This window comes from Pelobates fuscus, chromosome 6 (genome assembly GCF_036172605.1).
Source record: "Pelobates fuscus isolate aPelFus1 chromosome 6, aPelFus1.pri, whole genome shotgun sequence".
NCBI lineage: Eukaryota > Metazoa > Chordata > Amphibia > Anura > Pelobatidae > Pelobates > Pelobates fuscus.
Genome location: NC_086322.1, coordinates 120,841,290 through 120,861,522, shown reverse-complemented (window position 1 = coordinate 120,861,522; position 20,233 = coordinate 120,841,290). Strand labels below are relative to the sequence as shown.

Here is a 20,233-nt window from a genome sequence, read left to right as displayed (position 1 = left end):
CCTAATCACACATTCCTTGGCTGATACAGGTTTCATGAACAATGATTTAATTTTCAATCAGATCTGATAGCACAGTAAATTTACTTTAGAAGTTCCTATTACTTGCAGTGTAATTTGAACTTTAATCACACTGTTACATACAAGGCCCCTGTATGCTCTAGCAGGCTAATAACAGAGCAGGAAAGAAGAAATTCCAATTTAAACACACTATGCAATGCAATTTGTTCTCTTTACAGAATGTGTGAAGGGAGGCAGTACAAGTCACAAGAAGGCGTGTGTGGATAGAGCTGCATAAACAAAGGGATGTAGCTCCTAAATGTCAGACAATTGAGCAGTAAGACTGCAAGAGCCAGGAAGCCCCTGCAGTGGCCATCTGAGGAGTGGCCACTTGGAGGTGTTCCTTTCTCTGAAAATGCAGTGTTTACATGAAAATGCCTGAAGGGAGCTATTATACTCACCAGAACAACTACATTAAGCTGTAATTCTGGTGACTATAGGGTCACTTTAACCCCTTAAGACCGGAGGGCGTACTATTACATCCTATTATAGACGGCTCTAAACGCCGCCGGGCGTAATAGTACGCCCTCCGGTCTTTCCTTACTTACCACGCCGGCGATCGCGGTTGGGGGGACTCCCAGGGAGCCCCCCCGCGGCAGATCTTCCTCCTCCGGTCCCCCCCCAGCCATGTGAGAGTGAGGTCCTTGCGAGGACCTCACAATCACATGGCAGGGATAGCTGGCTTCTGTATTGCCAGCAGGGGGACTGCCTGTAATGACAGGTGGTCCCCCTGCTGGCTGAAAATAAAAGTTAAAAGTGTACAAAAATAATATATACTTAGATCATATATATATATATATATTATATATATGATCTAAGTATATATATATATATATATATATATATACATACATACATATATACACACACATACACTGTATAGGTGTATTTTACTATTAATATATATATATATATATATATATATATATATATATATATATATATATATATAATTCTATATATATTAATATCAAATTACACGTAGACTGATACTGATTAAATATATATATATATATATATTTATTGCTATATATTTTTACATATAATATAAAAAAATTAAATATGTAAATACGTTAAAAATAAAAAATTAAAAAATATATAGATGTGTGTTATTTCGTTCTAACTGTATTGTGATATTAATATATATATTTATATCAAAAAACACGTAGAACGAAATATATATATATATATAATTTTTTTTTACACATATTAATGTAATATTTTTACATAATTGGGTATCTTAATTAATTACAATTAGCGGGACCTGCCTGACAACCCATGCCGAAAGTAAAGGGAATTTAATTTGCTAGCACAATATTTAACCCTATAACTTTCCAAGACACCATAAAACCTGTACATGGGGGGTACTGTTCTACTCGGGGGATTTTGCTGAACACAAATATTAGGGTTTCAAAACAGTAAAATGTATTACAACGATGATATCGCCAGTAAAAGTGCTTACACGGACGATATTATTGCTGCGATACTTTACTGTTTTGAAACACAAATATTTGTGTTCAGCAAAGTCTTCCGAGTACAACAGTACCCCTCATGTACAGGTTTTATGGTGTTTTCAAAAGTTACAGCGTCAAATATAAGGCTCGTGTTTCTTTTTTTTCCCACATTAAAATTTGCCAGATTGGGTACGTTGCCTTTGAGACCCTATGGTAGCCAAAGAATGAAAATTACCCCTATGATGGCATACCATTTGCAATAGTAGACAACCCAAGGTATTGCAAACGGGGTATGTCCAGTCTTTATAGTAGCCACTTAGTCACAAACACTGGCCACAATTGGCGTTTTCTTCATTTTTCACACACAAACAAATACTAACGCTAACTTTGGCCAGTGTTTGTGACCAAATGGCTACTAAAAAAGACTGGACATACCCCATTTGCAATACCTTGGGTTGTCTACTATTGCAAATGGTATGCCATTATGGGTGTAAATTTCATTCCTGGGCTACTATAAAGTCCCAAAGGCAACGTAACCAATCTGGCGAATTTCAATTTCAAATGTAACGTGCTATATTTGACCCCATAACTTCCCAAAACCTGTACATAGCGGGTACTGTTTTACACGTGAGACTTTGCTGAATACAAATATGTGTATTTTATTGCAGTAAAAGCAAACAGTATCATGACGTTGACAGTTAAAATGTCATGTAGAACTAATAAAATTTCTTATTTACTCCTATTTTTTTCATATTAAATTATGTTTCATAGCTAAATATTTGATATTAAATGAAAGCCCTGTTTCCCCTGAATAAAATGATATATAATAAGGGGAGGGGGGTGCATTTAATATGAAAGGTGAATTACGGTTGGACAGCCATATAGCGCAAATGCCAGGTTTTGTTTACATTTTGTTTCGTTCACAACGTGTACATTTGGCTCCGTCCTTAAGGGGTTAATATGGTGGCAGTACGATAGGGGTGTGCTCTTCCCTGGGACAAGCATCTGAAAGAAATGAACGTAAAAAAGATCCTGCCCCATTGGGTATAAAGCACTAACCTTCCAAGATCCCACAGTTTGTAACAAAACACCAGAGACCTCTTACTGCAAAAATTTTATTTATTATCAAGGGGGGGGGGGGGGGAGACTTGTACAGCCACCATATTAAGGAAAGAGGAATCTACTGTAGGTATTTTAGTTTTAGTTTTTCCTAACATAAGGTGGCAGTACGATAGAGATATATCGAGATCCCCAAAAAACAATCTGGGCGGGAATTAGGTAACCACTGCTGAAAGCACCTTACGCCCGAAAGCTTCTTCAGAGACAGAGAATATGTCTAGCTTATAATGCTTCACAAAAGGTGTTGAAGGAAGACCATGAATCTGCTCTGCATATATCCTCTGGAGAGGCTTTAGCTTTTTCCGCCCACAAGGTAGCCATAGCTCTAGGTGAGTTTGCTTTAAACGAAGGCAAAGGGAATTTTGAGGAAGTGTAGGCCAATGTTATGGTATCTACTAGCCATCTAGCCAGACTAGCCTTGAAAGCTGTGAGACCTTTGAATTGTCCAAAAAAAAAAAAAAAAAAAAAAGTCTGATCTGATCTTCTGAAGCCAGATGAACGATCAATATAAATTCTAAGGGCTCTTCTAACATCTATCATATTCCAAGTCTTCTCCCGTTCAGAGGCTGACGGAATACCAAAGGAAGGCAATACAATTGGATGATTGATAGTCATAGATGTGATGACCTTCAGAAGAAAGGATTGTTCTGGATGTAAGACAACTTAGTCTGGAAAGAAAATAGTGGAATTCAGATTCTTTTAGCAGATGTTATTGCTACTAAAAAGGCTGTTTTTAAGAGACAAAAGCTTCAGGGAAATTTCATCCAAAGGTTCGAATGGTTCTTCACAAAGGGCCTTAAGAACAACTGACAAATCCCATGAAGTAAAGAAATTTCTCTTAGGAGGTCGGATGAGCTTTACGGCTTTGAAGGACCTCTGAATCAAAAGGTCTGAAGCCAAATTCTTGGCCAGGAAGTGGCTAAGAGTGGAAAGGTGAGCCTTGAGTGTAGATAACCATATTAAGACCACAAAGAAATCTTGTCCAGATTCTTAAATAAATGACCAAAGTAGATTTTCTGGTGGAATTAAGTAAAAGCTGTCATCTTTCATCCTTAACACCTTTGTGATGTAAAACCAGCCTTGCATCAGCCATACTGTCAATCTGAACATCTTTAAGATTTCTAGGGGAATCCCTGAGTTCTGCAGGAGATTTGTTGATAGTGGAAGTTGCCAAGACCTCAAAGCCATTGTCCTCAACTCTAAGAACCAACTTTGGTTTGGCCAGTATGGAACTACTGCTAGAACCAACGCCTTGTCAGTTCTTATTTTTTGTAGAATCCTTGGAATGAAGCTTACAGGAGGAAACACATAAGCAAGTTTGAAGTCCCAATTGATCGATAGACCATCCAGGACCATAGGAGAGTCTGCCTTGAAGAGGGAGGCAAATCTTACTACCTTTGCATTCTTTCTTGCCATAAGGTCTATGACCGGCATCCCAAATGTCTCCACAATCTGAGAAAATATCACAATTTAAGGACCATTCGTTCTGGGACAATCTTGATCTGCTGAGATAATCTGCTATAATGTTGTTTATACCCCTTATATGAACAGCCGACAGATCCTCTAGATGATGTTGAGCCCATGACATCATTTTTGTGCAGAGTATCTGTAGTTTTCTTACCCTTGTACCTCCTTGTTTGTTGATTTATGCGACAGTAGTTTGGTTGTCGGATTGAATTCTTACCGACTTTCCCAGAATGAGGGATTTGAATTGAAGAAGGGCATAAAAAACGGTCATCAATTCTTTGAAACTTTCTTCTACTGACCATATGCCTTGTTTAATATGGTACTGAAGATTAGCTCCCCATCCTATATCTGATGCGTCGGTGGTGATTATGATCCAATCCTTTGGTTGAAATGACAGACCTGTAGAAAAAGGATTAGAGATTCTGTCCACCGGTATAGTTTATTTTTTACAGGCTCTGAAATCTCCATTATGGAATCCAAATCTTTTTTGGACCATTGTGTCAGGATTTCCCACTGTAATGGTCTTGATTCCTCACTGGCCCATTTTACAGCTGGAATGGTAGAAGTGAGATGTCCCAGAACTCTCATGGCTCTTTTTATAGTGCAACTTGTTTATCTTGATCTCTTCTCCAATCTTTTTCTTCACAGGAGGTAGGTGGATCGAGAGGTCTTTTGACTTGGTAATAAAACCTAGGACCATTGGATGGTCCTTGTTGGATGAAGTTGTGATTTCTCTAGATTGATGACCCAACGATGCTCCTTCAGGATACGGAGAGTGAATTTCATATATTATACCAGAGCATTTCTTGAGCTTGCCTTGACAAACCAGTCTAAGTAGGGAATGATTGTGATACCTTCTTCCGCAAAACCACGGTGAAAGGTGCCAAAATGTTTGTAAATATCCTTGGTGCTGAGGACAGACCAAATGGTAGGGCTTTGAATTGATAACGATGAATCTTGGAACCCTTTATGGCAAATCTTAGGTATTTTCTTGAGAATGTGCAGATATGAGTCTTTTAAATCCAACGTTGCCACAAAATCTCCTCTATGCAGGACCTGCGTCACTGATGTGATGGACTCTATTCTGAAGTGGTGATATGGAATCATACGGTTTATATCCTTCAGATCTAGAATGGTGCGGAACGACAAATCTGGTTTTAGGACCAGGAACAAACGAGATGGGCCTTTGGAACGCTCTCTATGACCCCCTTTTTTTTTTTTTTTTTTTTTTTTTAATAGGATCACAGTGGCTAAAAACAAAGCATGGTTCTTTAAATTCGATTGGTAGGAGGATACTAGGAAATTCGGCTTTGAAGGGCCTGCAAATCTGGTTTTGAATCTATTTTCTACCAGATTTAAAATCCCACAGATTTGAAGTGATGTCTCTCCATCTGTGAACAAACTTTTTTATCCTTCCTCCCACTTTTATAGCGTCAATCTTTTGACTATCGGTTCTAAAAACTTTGTGGGTATCAAATCTCAGATCTTTCTTTTCCCAATGAAAACAAAACTTGTATCAGCCATCCAGGCTTTCTGCCATAGTGAAAAAATAAAATAAAAAATGGATCGGTGCGAACAGACCACAAGAGAGGGCAGTTCACCTATACAAATGGGGTTCCCTCCCAAGCCTCACAAAACATAAGGATGAAAGGAGAGGGAAAGGTAGCACCTATAGTTAAAAGTACATAAAATATTAAAATGTCCAAATGAAGAGGTAGATTGGTGATAGTAATTGTTGATAGTAGTTCCTAGATCAAACATAAGTTGGGATCCAATAGTACAGAAAACAGAAAGAAGGACTTCGAAGGTGTACCATTGGAGTCCTTTCTGTTTTCTTATATGCACTATTGGATCCCAAGTTGTGTTTGATCTAGGAACTAATAATAATTTTGCTGCTTCCCCTACCAATCTACCTCTTCATTTGGAGTGTCTCATTTGGACATTTTAATAGTTTATGTACTTTTATCTATAGGCACTACCTTTTCCTCTCCTTTCATAATTTTTAGCCATAGTGCTCTACAGGAAATAGATGTTAATCCCATAATACGAGCAGAGAGTTTTGTTACTTCTGTTATATCTAGAAGGTAATCATTAGACAATTTAAGTTTTCTGAATATGTGTACCATATCCTTATCTTGTTGATCCACTAGGCAATCTTCTAATCCCTGAATCCAGTAGGATTGAGCTTTAGCTACTGAAGCTCCTGCCATTGCAGCTTTAAATTGGAAACCTGCAGCTTGGTAAGCCCGTCTGCAAGAGATTTCAGCCCTTTTATCCACTGGGTCTTTTAAACCAGACACTTCTCCAATTGGAATTGTTGTCTTTTTAGACAGTTGTGCTACTTTCATATCAAAAGGAAATTCTTCCGGGGGGCGGGGCTGGACCGCCGTGCTGACCGGTCGCATGGCGGAGGGGCTCCAGAGGAATCGGGCCTTTAAGCCACAATAGGCAGCTTTTCTTACTCGAACAGAGCCTGAAAATACTCACACAGCTGTGGGAAAGGTAGTGGACCCCAAGATCGGGAGTTTCGGGCCCCCTGTGGGGGGCACGGGACTTCGGAGGATGCGGCCTACTCTGGGGGGAGCGGGATAGACGGCCGCTGCCCCGTCTCCCTCCCCCACGCGCTGGCTTGTTGGGCGCTTGCCTGCCTCGTTCCCCCCCCTCTGGGCCGGGGGGTCATCCCGGTCCCCACTGGGACGAACTTGAGCTGACTAAAGGCCCAAGGCCCACAGTGTAAGATGGCGGCGGCGGCTGAGAGCACCTTACTCCTTAACAAAGGACGGTGCAGCGAACACAGCGACGAATCCACCACTGCCCCAGCCGGGGAGAGAAAGTGACCAAGAGAGCCACTGGACCCTCTGCCCGCAATACACGCCTCCCTGGTGGAGACAGGAGTCGGAGGGGAATTATGAGCCCACTGAGCTGGCTCGCGAAGCATGTAACAAGCTGGCCAAGCATCTAACTCGGCTGACCACCAAGCAACAAAAAGAAAAGCCTTATTACCACCCAAAGGTACACCAGTGACATCTGGAAGAGCCTGTAGTCCCCTTTCATCTTGCACCATGCCGATCTGCTGTAGAGACCTGCCATGGACTGTAAGTCCCAAGCGACATCATCTGCCCAATCTATACAAGCACAGAGTCTTCCACAGCCAGACACAGACCGGCCTTTACAAGAGACAACTGCTCAACACATGCCACCTAAGAACTGACACTCTTGGACGAAACATGCAGCCATACCTTACCCCTACCCACTTCTCTCTGCCGGGTCTCACATGGACACATGTAATAGCACAGACTGCTCGGCCCCAGTGGTTTTCACTTTAAGCCTGTTTCTCTTAAAACGCATGTTATGCTATTTGTCCTCTTCTTTACTCGCCTAGAATGAGCACAGCAGCACTAGCATTTACCGAGCAATTACACACCTAAGCCTGGCTATATTAATGTTGATTCTCGCTAATTAATATGCATACCCTGCATCTCTCAACTCATATCACATGTCTAGATAACACTCTACCTGAGCATTGCCACTTGTGAAACACATGTAGGTGTAGTTTCCTTCCTGTCTTACTCCACATATAGAGTGTGCATGTATAGCCTGAATTTATTCCTGATGTTATCTTGTCCTCAAAATAAAAGGGAAAAGTGCCAATGTTTCAGATACATGCCAATGTTTTAATATCTCTATTTTTGAATAGCTTGCAACTACTGTTGTGGTAACGCAAGCTTGTCTGTTATAACGTGCACTACAAAAATAAAATAAAAATAAAAATAAACCGCTCCGCATCTCGCATACGCAGGTCCACCCTGGAAAGACCGAAGTCGGCTGGGGGAGCCGGGCTACCCTCCGTACAGCAATATTACCGAGCCACACACCTACAAAGAGTGGTGGACTGGCACGCGCGTTCAGGTACCAAACGGTGGGTGCCCATGGAGGTGCAGCAGGCTCGGGGGACGGTCCCAGCCAGACTGATGGCTTGGCTCCCTTACATACGCGGAACTCCGAACCCAAAACCCACTCATCGACGCCACCCTTAGGGTATGGTGCACGCTGCGCTACACGCACCGACTCACCACATCGCCAAGCCCACTTACCCCGCTCGCACACAACCCGAATCTAGCAGGGGGCTAGCAGGGGGTCTTCCCCCCTCGGCATTTAGGAACTTCAGCCGGACGGACTGGATCTACCTACACCAATGGACTGAAGACAGAGCCCTTAAACCTCTGACTGACGTAGTAACGACTCAAAGACCGACCCCACTAGACAGGTTCCACTACCACCAGGTGAAAACATATTACACGAACCTCCGAGGCAAAGATCACATACATAGACAACTGACTGAATTCGAACACCTGTGCACCAACAGAAACCACCTAGAACACGCAATTTCCCACCTTTACACTACACTACAATCGCTAGGCAATGAAAGCCCTCTGGGGTTCACGGAGAAATGGGAGAGGGAGACGGGTATACGCTTGACAACCCAGGAGTGGGACAAAATCTTCCTCCTAACCCACAAGTGCTCCATTAGCTATAAATACCAAGAGGTCAGCTACAAACTACTCACACAGTGGTATAGGACCCCGGACGTACTTAGACACATGCATGGCACTACCTCTGGCGAATGCTGGAGATGTAACTCTGCCCTTGGTACCAACCTCCACATCTGGTGGTCATGTCCCCGCATAGTTCCGTATTGGCAACTGATACATTCCAAGATCAAGGAAATTGCAGAAACAGATCTTCCACTACAACCACTGCCAATGCTCCTACACCACACACCCATACCTACCCAACGGTACAAAAAAAATCACTCACGATACACCTGCTCTCTGCCGCGAAAAGCCTCATCCCACTGACTGGAAAAGCCAGACAGTGCCCACCTACAAACAATGGGTGGACAAGGTAGAGGAAATACACAATATGGAAATGCTGACCGCGTCCCTGCGTTCGGACAAGTATGCCCTCCTCTGGTACCCCTGGACGTCCTATATCGCCCGGGGACGGGCCTGACCCGCTTGCTCGACCTCCGATAGTCCCTTGGCGACTATACCTGCCACCCCGTCCCCTATCTCACTGGGAAGTCCTTGGTCCCAGATTCCCCACTCACCTCTTTTCCCTCCCTTATACCCGAGACAAGCCACGACTGACCGAGGCCCGTGCTCTGACAACACTCCAGGTCGAGAACCCTCTCTCCACATAGGGTGACCACCCCCCAACAAACTTTGATGCACGGCCACACACCCCCTGTTCACCACAGACCAGCCTACTCCATGTGTCACTCACGTTAACCACAACCCAGACCTCCAACGGAGTTCCGCCCACGCGGACTACCTGCAGGCTGACTGCTCATAGGCCATAACTGTATTACCGTTATCGCTTCCGACCTCCTATTGAATCAGACACACTGTTAATGCATATACTGTACAATGTAACATGATGCTTGATACCCTCCCCTCCCCCCCTTCTCTTTTTTCGGTCTCCCTCCCTGTCTTGAAAAATTCTACAAATAAAGAATGTCAAAAAAGAAAAAGAAGGCAATTCTTCCCATTTGCCTTCTTCTTGTAACTTGAATATTTGTTTGAAATGTCTAGAGATAAACTCCCTCTTTTCTGGAATTTTCCATTTCCTATTCATGAATTCCAGAATATGTTTCTGTCTTGGCATGGCCTTTTTATTGCCTTCCTCTGGCAAGGCGATATTAACTTCTTTGATAAACCTTTTTAATTCCTTGTGGGAAACCCAAATTCCATCAATGAGGAATCACTAGAAGTGTCTGAAAATTCAGACGTGGAGCATTCACCAGAAGACAACTCAGATCTAGAAGATGAACTTTTCCGTTTAGGTCTTTTACAAGTTTTCACTGGGCTTGCTTTTGAAGTAGGTCTGAACTAGGTTGTCCTGGAACCAAGATAAAAAAAAAAAAAAAAAAAAAAAAAAAAATGGATTTCATATCCTGTTGCTTAGATCTTTCCAGCTTTAAGGACGAACATTGATTGCAGATTCTTTTCTTTGTGCCATCTGTTAGAGGCGTAGAACATTCACTACATACCAAATGCTTAGTTTTATAAGTAGCTTTTTGGGGCACTGGAGCAATCACTTTGTCCTTTTCCATATTGTCAGGACAAACAGGACTAGACATTGCAAAAAACCCAAACAAAATAAATATATATATATATATCTTTACATTTTTTAAATTAAAAAACCTTAGCAGAGATTTTTAAGATTAAGACCAATAAATCTCACCTCTAAAACCTCTGACCTGTGTGGGAGGCTGGTGACAAGTGAGATCCGTTCTGAGTTGCCTCCATGCACTCAGTAGGACCTGCACAACTTTTTATAAGAAATATTTTTTAAATTTGGTGCCAAAAAACATAAGTTCCGATCGCTGTGCGTACTCATCCTATTCGAGCAGTGATTGGCTTCCTCTAGGGACTGCCCACTTGTTCCGCTGTAGCCGCACCCGGCATAAAAAAACAAGCAGCTCCTACCGGCTCTGTAATCGGCTCAGGACCATGCAGCTCTCCACCCAGGAGGCCATCAGGTCAGTCCCCCCCCAAGCATCAACCTGTGTGCCTCACCAGTCTTCTAGTCTTCAGATGCTCGTCCGTTCCTGTTGGAACAAGAAAAAGAACTGTGGGATCTTGGAAGGTTAGTGCTTTATACCCAATGGGAGAGGACCTTTTTATGTTTATTTCTTTCAGATGCTTGTCCCAGGGAAGAGCACATCCCGATCGTACTGCCCCCATATGTTAAGAAAATATAAATTAATCCAATTACACAAGTAATTAGAAACACGATTCATATTTCTTTACACAAGTGTCCATATTCTCCATCTCTTGTTCACATTGGTTAGTGGTAAGGAGGGAGAGGATATTGGAAGATGCAGCATATTGTTCTGGTGTTAGGGCCACTCTGCACACTTCCGGACCCCTTTCTCTTCCATATAACAATTTCAATCCCTGTGTTGTGATTGTAAGCTTGTTTGAGCAAGGCCTTCCTCACCTTGTCTGTGTTATAAACCATATGTAAATTACTTGCTGTCAAATAACCCAATTTTATAATTGTAAAGCGCTGCAGAATATGTTGCCACTATATAAAATTATAATATAAATACAGTAATTACTCCTAATATGCACATTTTAGCAAGTGCTGACCTCAAGTGGATTGAATGAGCACTGCAAAGAGCACATATAGTAGTTTTGTCTCGTGAATGTGATCAATGTCAAACTGAAAAGCACATTGCTTAAAAGTTTGCCTATGATAAAAACACACTCAAAGGCTTTTCAAATTATTTTGATCACGAATGCCAACATAGTAACAATATTCAGTCTGATCTGCAACTAATCATTTGCATATGAGACTGATCTAGCCTACAAGAAAAGCGTGTGGAGGTAAACTATACAAAGAGGAACAAAGTGTAAGTATCAGGGGAGGAAGAAGTAAATTGTATTGTTGTAATAATTCACACTTAAAAAGGAACCCTATGGCGGGGCCTGACAGCCAAGATGGCCGGACGTGTTTGCTAGCAGCTTCTGCACATCTGAACTCAATCCAAACGAATCCTACTTGCAGCGACTATAAAACAGAGAGGAGCAGACAGTATATTGCTACCGCAACATTTGTGCGCCCGAGGGTGTCCCTATTTCGGCCTAAGCACCTTGGAAACACGCTGTCCGAACATGCGGCCTAGCGGGAATGGCGGCCTGATACCTGGGGGAGTCGGCCGATCCCCCAGGACTGACCCGGCAGCGACCGCAAGCAAGTCGGCAGCCCTGCAACCCCCCCCCTTTGGACCGGTGGGGGTTATCCCGGTCCCCCTGGGCTAGCCCCATGGACTCACTAAGCGACCAAGCAAACCCCACATCAACCCGACCGGTAAGGCCTAAGATGGCGGACGAGCTCTCCTCGTGGAGGCCAGGGCTGAGCGGGCCAGAACCGGTCCAACTAGGCCCACCAAACTACACGCAACGACGCATAGACAAAGCGTTCCAACAACTCTGGCGACGACTAGAGGCGTGGATGGCGGCGCAACAGGCCCAATCTCAGGAGAAGGTACGCAAGGCCGCGACCAGCAAAAGGCCTAAACCTCCTCAGGGCAAACCGACTCCACAAGTCATTACAAACACCTTCTTTAACTCGACAAGGCGGTGTCCCACTCGGAACAGAAGGGAAAACAATCATCGCCGACGGAGAACCCGCACCCACATAAGGCGACTACGCAATGCGAGACATACAACACCCCACTTACCTGCATACACGAGCGGGAGTAGAGGAGTCAGGCACCAGACCCAAAGTCCTGAGGTGACTTCCAACACACGACTGAGACCAAGCCGACGCTATCGGAAAAACACAACATCTATTCGCCCACCGCAAAAACGCACACATGAATCAAGTTGGGGAATCCAGACGGAGGGTCATCATTTGGAGCTGACAAGCCGGGTCGGGTCGAGCCCCACATCGGATCATCTACTAAAGCACACCAAAGGCATCGGCTGACAGATTGCAGCAGCCCTTGATCCAGCTACAAGCCTACTTACAGTACGGGACTTGGATGTAACAATCAAACCTTTTCACTCTATCTGCCCAGTCCATCTCAACGGTTTAATGTTTGTTTTGCCCTGTGAATTAACCGTTACTTTTGTAATTAACCCATATGCCTTTAAATCCACATGCAGTCAACACGTCGCTTTTAAGAATTTAAGCATGTACTAACCAGCATCCCTGCAATGGGAGACTAACTACTAGACTAAGCCTGTTCCCCATAGATGTAAGGATTAATAGAGAGTAATAAGCTCTGTCTTGGTTCACCTGTTACTAACGTTATTCTGTTAGACTTCCATTTTAAAAATGTAAAACGCGCAATTGTCTCCTTACTTAAGCATGGCAAACTACTATTAAGCATAGTTGAATCGTATACCTAGCATGTTTTATAACGAAATGCCAATGTCAACATACCGTTTAACATTTCATAATCTTCTATTAGCATTTCTTTGAGCCTGTCCTGTGAGCTTGTTTTACCCGCGCAAAACTTAAGTCCTCCTACTAAAGTTGTTAATGTTCGTTAAACACTCTAATTTCCTAACAATATGCTAGACTAAACATGTACCTCCCTGTTTACACGCATTGCCTAAAAGTATATTATAATGATCCTCGACTATTGTCAACGAATTGCACACCGTCAGATATCCTGAATATAAAATCCATGTTTGTATTGATGCCTACCAGTGTCACCTTTTGCATACGTGCTTGGAAGGTGCAGTAATATCTTATGCCACCGAATATGTATGATACAGCATTGTGACTAGTCCAATATGTTATTAATACTAAAATGAAAGCATTTTTGTAAAACTAATGACACTGCTAAGGTGGCCTCTAGCATGGCTTTCGCAACGATCTAACGCTCATATACTTTCACTCTATGTTTAAATCCAATTGTTTACGCCTGATAACAATATAAAAAAAAAAATGTGCTTGATAATTCATGTACCCCACATGTTCCACGTGGAAAAGCCTGAGGACTGCTTTTGGGACACCTCTCGCCTGATTGTACTATGTATTTTGCACGTCAAAAATAAAGAATTGAAAAAAAAAGGAACCCTATAGCGGTAGTAATACAAATATGTATTCCTAATGTTAAAGTCCCCTAGTTATTTAGGTGACCAGGCCAGCGCTGCCATGGTTATAAAAATAATGTTAATTTTTTATTTATTTTTTATTTTAAAGAGTGATTTACGTACCTTTCAGCCTTCAAAGTACTGGTCTGCTGCTCAAGCTCTGCCTTTTTGGCTGATCTCAACCAATGTTTTCTCATAGGAGCATTGGGAGGCTAATGCTTGCACCAGAGGACTAAAATAAAGTTTTACTCTGCTATCTTACGGAAGGTTAACATAGCAATGTAAACATGGTCATTCCTGCAGAACAGCAATGTTTTCAGCTGCAGGGTTAACAGTGGGGGCACATGCCACATGATAAAGTGGTCTGGGTGCCTATAGTGTTCCTCTATGAAATAAAATCGTGGTCCAGGTACTCAAGGTAATAGCCAAAAAAGCAGCTTTATTGGAGCAAAAAATGCAACGCTTCGACCCAGCGGGTCTTTGTCAAGCTTGTGAAGTCGAATCATTGCTGTTTTTGCTCCATTAAAGCGTTTTTGTGTTTTGTTTGGCTGTAACCTAGAGTGTCTGGATCGCTATATTATTTCATATATCGAACGTGTGGTTTGGTCTTCCTCAGATCCGGTGCACGTTGGCAACCTGATGAGTTCAGTTTCCTCCATCTACCTACCATAGTGTTCCTCTAAGTGTCCACTGCAATTGTCTTCTTTGTACAACCACTCACTCTTGACAATAAAAAGTAAAGGGGACAAGTGGTTGTTGCATTTTTGCAAAAATCAATGCATATGGCTTTATGCTTTTTTTATTTTTGGTGACTGGAGTGTTAAATTCAATAACAGGATGTGCCACAGAAGATCCTGGGCTTCCAATGAATGTACGTTTTCCTTGCGATACATAAAAACACAGCTTAGCAAAAGCGTAGCAAGCCCTACTCTCTTTCACCTCTTAGAAGCTTCTCATTGAGTAGCCTCTGGGGTGGAGCTGTGAAGAGGCACATAATTGCCGCTTTCCAATGCTTCTCAGTGCGCTGCGGTACAGTTTATTGAGAAGGAGGGAGTGCAGGCGAGTGCTAGCCCAGTGTTCTTGCCACTTCTGTTACCTCTGTGCAGCAAACAAAAGAAGAAAACCTCCCTGACTGTTTTAGCCCCCAGAAATAAAAGTACTGATTTCTATTAAAATTAACAATTTTATAAACTGTCCCAAAAGATCAACTCCAGACACATAAAGCACTTCAGAACCCCATCTGGACTGCTTCTTATTTTAATAAGATCAGATCGCACATATTAGAATGAGAGGCTCCTGATGAGTTAGGGGTTTGCCTGAAGCTGCAGACAGCATCTCTTGTTGTGAAGCTGCAGGAGTAAAAAAAAAAAAAAATTTAAGTTTACAATAAAATGCATAGAAATTAATTCCCACTAAGTGACGTGTCTAAGTTTCTCCTCTCCAATAAAAAAAAAGAAAACCTATATTGCACAATGTTGTATTAAAGCATTACTTTTTAAAAGAACACTTTAGGATTTGACGATGGATGTCCTTATGCAAAGCGTGCAGAGGTTCAGTGTAGTTTCATGGAGTCAAGCTCCCTGAAACTGCTGTATGCACCTCTGGTGGCTGTCAGGATGACATCCACTAGAGACAGTATAAGAACTGCAATGAAAACATTGCAGTTTCTCTAAACCCATAAATGTTTTAAGCTAAGGGGAGCAGGGACATTGCACCCAGAACACTCCAATGAGTCTGGGTGCAGTTACGTGATGCCGGGTGCCGGAATTTGACTTCACTCTGGCCCTGACATCACTACAGAGAGCGTGCAGGGAGCAGAGAGGAACTGCAGGAAGATTAGATAGCAGTAGCACTGGAACCCAGGTAAAGATCCACTCTAGCTCTCCCAAAGTAAATAAAAATAAAAACTTTGTAAGTGTATGAGAAAATACGTGTGTGTCTGTTTAGGTACCTCACCTTTTTCTCACGTTGTGCGAGTTTTGCCACTTCTGGTCCCATTTCCATAGCGGAGATACATTTTCTTATAGGAAAGCATTGGGAGAATATTGCACATGCGCAGCCAAGTGATCTGCCGCACCAATCCGCATCTCCTCATAGAGATACAATGAATCAATGCATCTCTATGGAAAACATTCAGCGCCTTCACGCAGGGTCAGGCTTTAGACAGCAAAACAACTACATTAAGCTGTAGTGGTTGTGATGACTAGTTTCCCTTTAAGAATTGCATTTTTCTCATTGAAAGGAAGATTTGTTAAAAAAAAAAAAAAAAGCTGGCTCCTAGTTTCCAATCGAATTCGTCAAGCCCTGCCATATCGTGACCAGTTCGATGGGATATATTGTTTCAAAAGCAGTCCACCTTAAAATTTCATAAGGGATTCAGCAATAAAAATAAATTAGCCTGGGATATAATTTTGGGAAAATGTGTCAGATAGGAGTTGGATAAGGGGACGAATTTTGTAGAGCCGATCAAACAATAGATCGTTATTAAAATGGAGGAATCACAGAACTTACTTGTAGCGATCCCTCTTCATAACACATGGGAAAAGAGGGGTAGCCAGGATGCGATGCTTGTGCCAATCAGACCTGATACTTTTTCACAATACCCATTACAAGGTGACATTAGTGGGGTGCCACATGGATTTTTTTTCTACTGTAGTTTCACAGAAAGATACATGGTTGGCAAACAAGTTGGTTTTCTTAACCATCAGCTCAAATATATCGTCCAACATAAAGAGGCCAAAGTAATTCAGTGGCTCACAAGCATCTACTTATACATCAGGTATAGTCATGAATGGGGTATTTCTGGGTAAGTCAGGTTTGTGGGTACCCAGTTTTCTTCTGGCACTGGGCGTCCTAAGCACCTTTCTTGTAGAGGGTGTTAGGGGAACCATCATTTGAGGACTTACTTAGGGGCTCACTGTCAGAGGCTGTAATAGGGTCACTGTCTGCGAGATTGTCAATATCTGAGCCTGCCAGAATGGCAAATGCCTCTCCCGCCATATAATAGCATGCCATTGTAGGGGGATTTATTTAATATATGTCACTAAAGGGATAATCTAATTAATTTGCTTACCTGCATACACACACACACACACACAATTCCCAATTTCCTACAGAAAACCCAGCAACTAACCTATAAATTAACAAAATTACTGATTGCAGATTAAATAGTTGCGAGCAGCACTAAATGGGTTATAGCGGGTAGCACGGAAAATGTAAAAAAAAAAAAAAAAAAAAAAGGAACATTGGCTGAGACATTGAAACAATGATTGTGGTGACAGGCTGTAACTGCATCACATGCTGCAGATCACGGTCTACAAGGGGGACTTCCTGGGTAATAAAGCGAACTGGAGGGAGGTCTAAAAAGGCATAAGCCCACCTCCTGCAAAGTAGCATAGCACACCTACCGTCATTAAAGGAACACTATAGTCACCAGAATTACTACAGCTTAATGTAGTTGTTCTGGTGTGTATAGAATGTCCCTGCAGGCATTTTACAATACTGCATAGGAACACCTCTAGTGGCAGTAACTCAGATAGCCAGTATAGGTGCTTCCTGGGTCAGTGCTGCACATTGTGCAGCACTAACATTCAGCTGAACACTCTTCAGAGATGCACCGATCCAATGCATCCCTATGAGGAGATTAGGATTGGCGTTTTACCACGCATGCGCAATAGTCTCCAACTCCTTTCCTATGGGAAATCATTGGATTGGCTGGGATTGACAAATTTGATGACCACCAAGGAAGTGGAACATGGTTTGAAGCCAAATACAAGGAGACACTTGCAGCACTGCAATAAAGGGGAGTAAAAATCATCTTTCACTTTCCTGGCAGGCCAGCCGGGGGCCTCAACTATGTTTTCACAGATACAGTGACAGGAATACGTTTGTATTCCTGTCATTATAGTTTTCCTTTAAAGGACCACTATAGTGCCAGGAAAACAAACTTGTTTTCACGGCACTATAGTGGCCTGAGGGTGCCCCCACCCTCAGGTTCCCACTCCCGTGGCGCTGAAAGGGGAGGAATGGGTTAATCCCTTGGCGCTGTGGAGTCTCCTACCGCTTCTGACGTCCCTGGCTGAATGCGCATCCGCGGCAAGAGCCGCGCACACAGCCAGTCCATAGGAAAGCATTCTCAATGCTTTCCTATGGACGCTGGCGTCTTCTCACTGAAAATCACAGTGAGAAGCACGGAAGCGCCTCTAGCGGCTGTCAATGAGACAGCCACTACAAGCTGGATTAACCCATAGGTAAACATAGCAGTTTCTCTGAAACTGCTATGTTTACAGCAAAAAGGGTTAAACCTAGCCTGACCTGGCACCCAGACCACTTCATTAAGCTGAAGTGGTCTGGGTGCCTATAGTGGTCCTTTAAGGTTTTAATACGGAGTTACATATAGGGTATTACATGAAAGCACCATTTCTCTTTATAAAAAAAACGTTATATGATTATGTATGGGGGATCTTGAATTGGAGAAGTTGTGGTACAATGAACACATGCCAGAAAAGCCTAGATCACAAATGTATTGCATCACAAAAAGCCTTGGACCTGAAGGGGTTAAAGTTAAAACAAAATAAATTACAATTCCAGATAACGAACGCTTTATGGAATAGCACAGTATCACTTCCAATTCCCAGCCTGCACAATTCGGTCACATGACACAACCCTCTCCAGTCACATGACCACAACAAACCAGAACTCCCCAACCAGGAACCGTTACAATACAGACCCCGTGCGGGCCACGCGCTCTAACTGGGTCACTGTCACCATAGCAACAACACAGTGCGAACAGGGCATCGGGGAATAGACACAGAATGGTCCCTGGCACGGGTCATACAGGTGGCAATCTCCCAGTATGGAGGCTGTCAGACCTAACACACACTGAGTTCCGTCTATCACAGCACTGACATGGCGGGAATGGCTGTGGGTTACAGTGAGCACACACTCATATTACATACTTCGAGCAGCAGCCTGCGACCTCTCTCCATCCTCCTGCTTACATTGAAAGCCCGGGCTGCCAGCGGCTCCTAATATCCCTCCCCACAGCGGCCAGCCCTCCCCTTCCCTTCACTGCCGCACGTGTACTTCCTGTACGGTCGGGTATAGCAATCTGACAGACCATCACTGCACACAGCCTCACTCACTGACATCACTGCACACAGCCTCACTCACTGACATCACTGCACACAGCCTCACTCACTGCACACAGCCTCACTCACTGACATCACTGCACACAGCCTCACTCACTGACATCACTGCACACAGCCTCACTCACTGATATCGCTGCACACTGCATCACTCACTGACATCACTGCACACAGCTTCACTCACTGACATCACTGCACACAGCCTCACTCACTGATATCCACTCACTGACATCACTGCACACAGCTTCACTCACTGACATCACTGCACACAGCCTCACTCACTGACATCACTGCACACAGCCTCACTCACTGACATCACTGCACATAGCCTCACTCACTGACATCACTGCACACAGCCTCACTCACTGATATCGCTGCACACTGCATCACTCACTGACATCACTGCACACAGCTTCACTCACTGACATCACTGCACACAGCCTCACTCACTGATATCCACTCACTGACATCACTGCACACAGCTTCACTCACTGACATCACTGCACACAGCCTCACTCACTGCACACAGCCTCACTCACTGACATCACTGCACACAGCCTCACTCACTGACATCACTGCACACAGCCTCACTCACTGATATCCACTCACTGACATCACTGCACACAGCTTCACTCACTGACATCACTGCACACAGCTTCACTCACTGCACACAGCCTCACTCACTGACATCACTGCACACAGCCTCACTCACTGACATCACTGCACACAGCCTCACTCACTGACATTGGTGCACACAGCCTCACTCACTGACATCACTGCACACAGCCTCACTCACTGACATTGGTGCACACAGCCTCACTCACTGACATCAGTGCACACAGCCTCACTCACTGACATCGGTGCACACTGCATCGCTCCACTGACATCACTGCACACAGCCTCACTCACTGACATCGGTGCACACTGCATCGCTTCACTGGCATCACTGCACACAGCTTCACTGACATCACTGCACACAGCCTCACTCACTGACATCACTGCACACAGCCTCACTCACTGACATCACTGCACACAGCCTCACTCACTGATATCGCTGCACACAGCCTCACTCACTGATATCGCTGCACACTGCATCACTCACTGACATCGCTGCACACTGCATCACTCACTGACATCGCTGCACACTGCATCACTCACTGACATCGCTGCACACAGCTTCACTCACTGACATCACTGCACACAGCTTCACTCACTGACATCACTGCACACAGCCTCACTCACTGACATCACTGCACACAGCCTCACTCACTGACATTGGTGCACAGCCTCACTCACTGACATTGGTGCACAGCCTCACTCACTGACATCGGTGCACACTGCATCGCTCCACTGACATCACTGCACACAGCCT

General features: G+C 43.7%; 1 protein-coding gene across 1 annotated transcript in view; it reads right to left on the bottom strand.

The window, feature by feature from the left end:
- TMEM192 (transmembrane protein 192) overlaps nt 1–18,774 on the bottom strand; it is a 92,297-nt gene extending 73,523 nt beyond the window's left edge. The window contains exon 1 of the mRNA XM_063460023.1: nt 18,673–18,774. Coding sequence (XP_063316093.1) covers nt 18,673–18,702 — 30 coding nt within the window. The 5' untranslated portion in view covers nt 18,703–18,774. The remainder of the gene's footprint in view (nt 1–18,672) is intronic.
- Between the last annotated feature and the right edge of the window lie 1,459 nt (nt 18,775–20,233).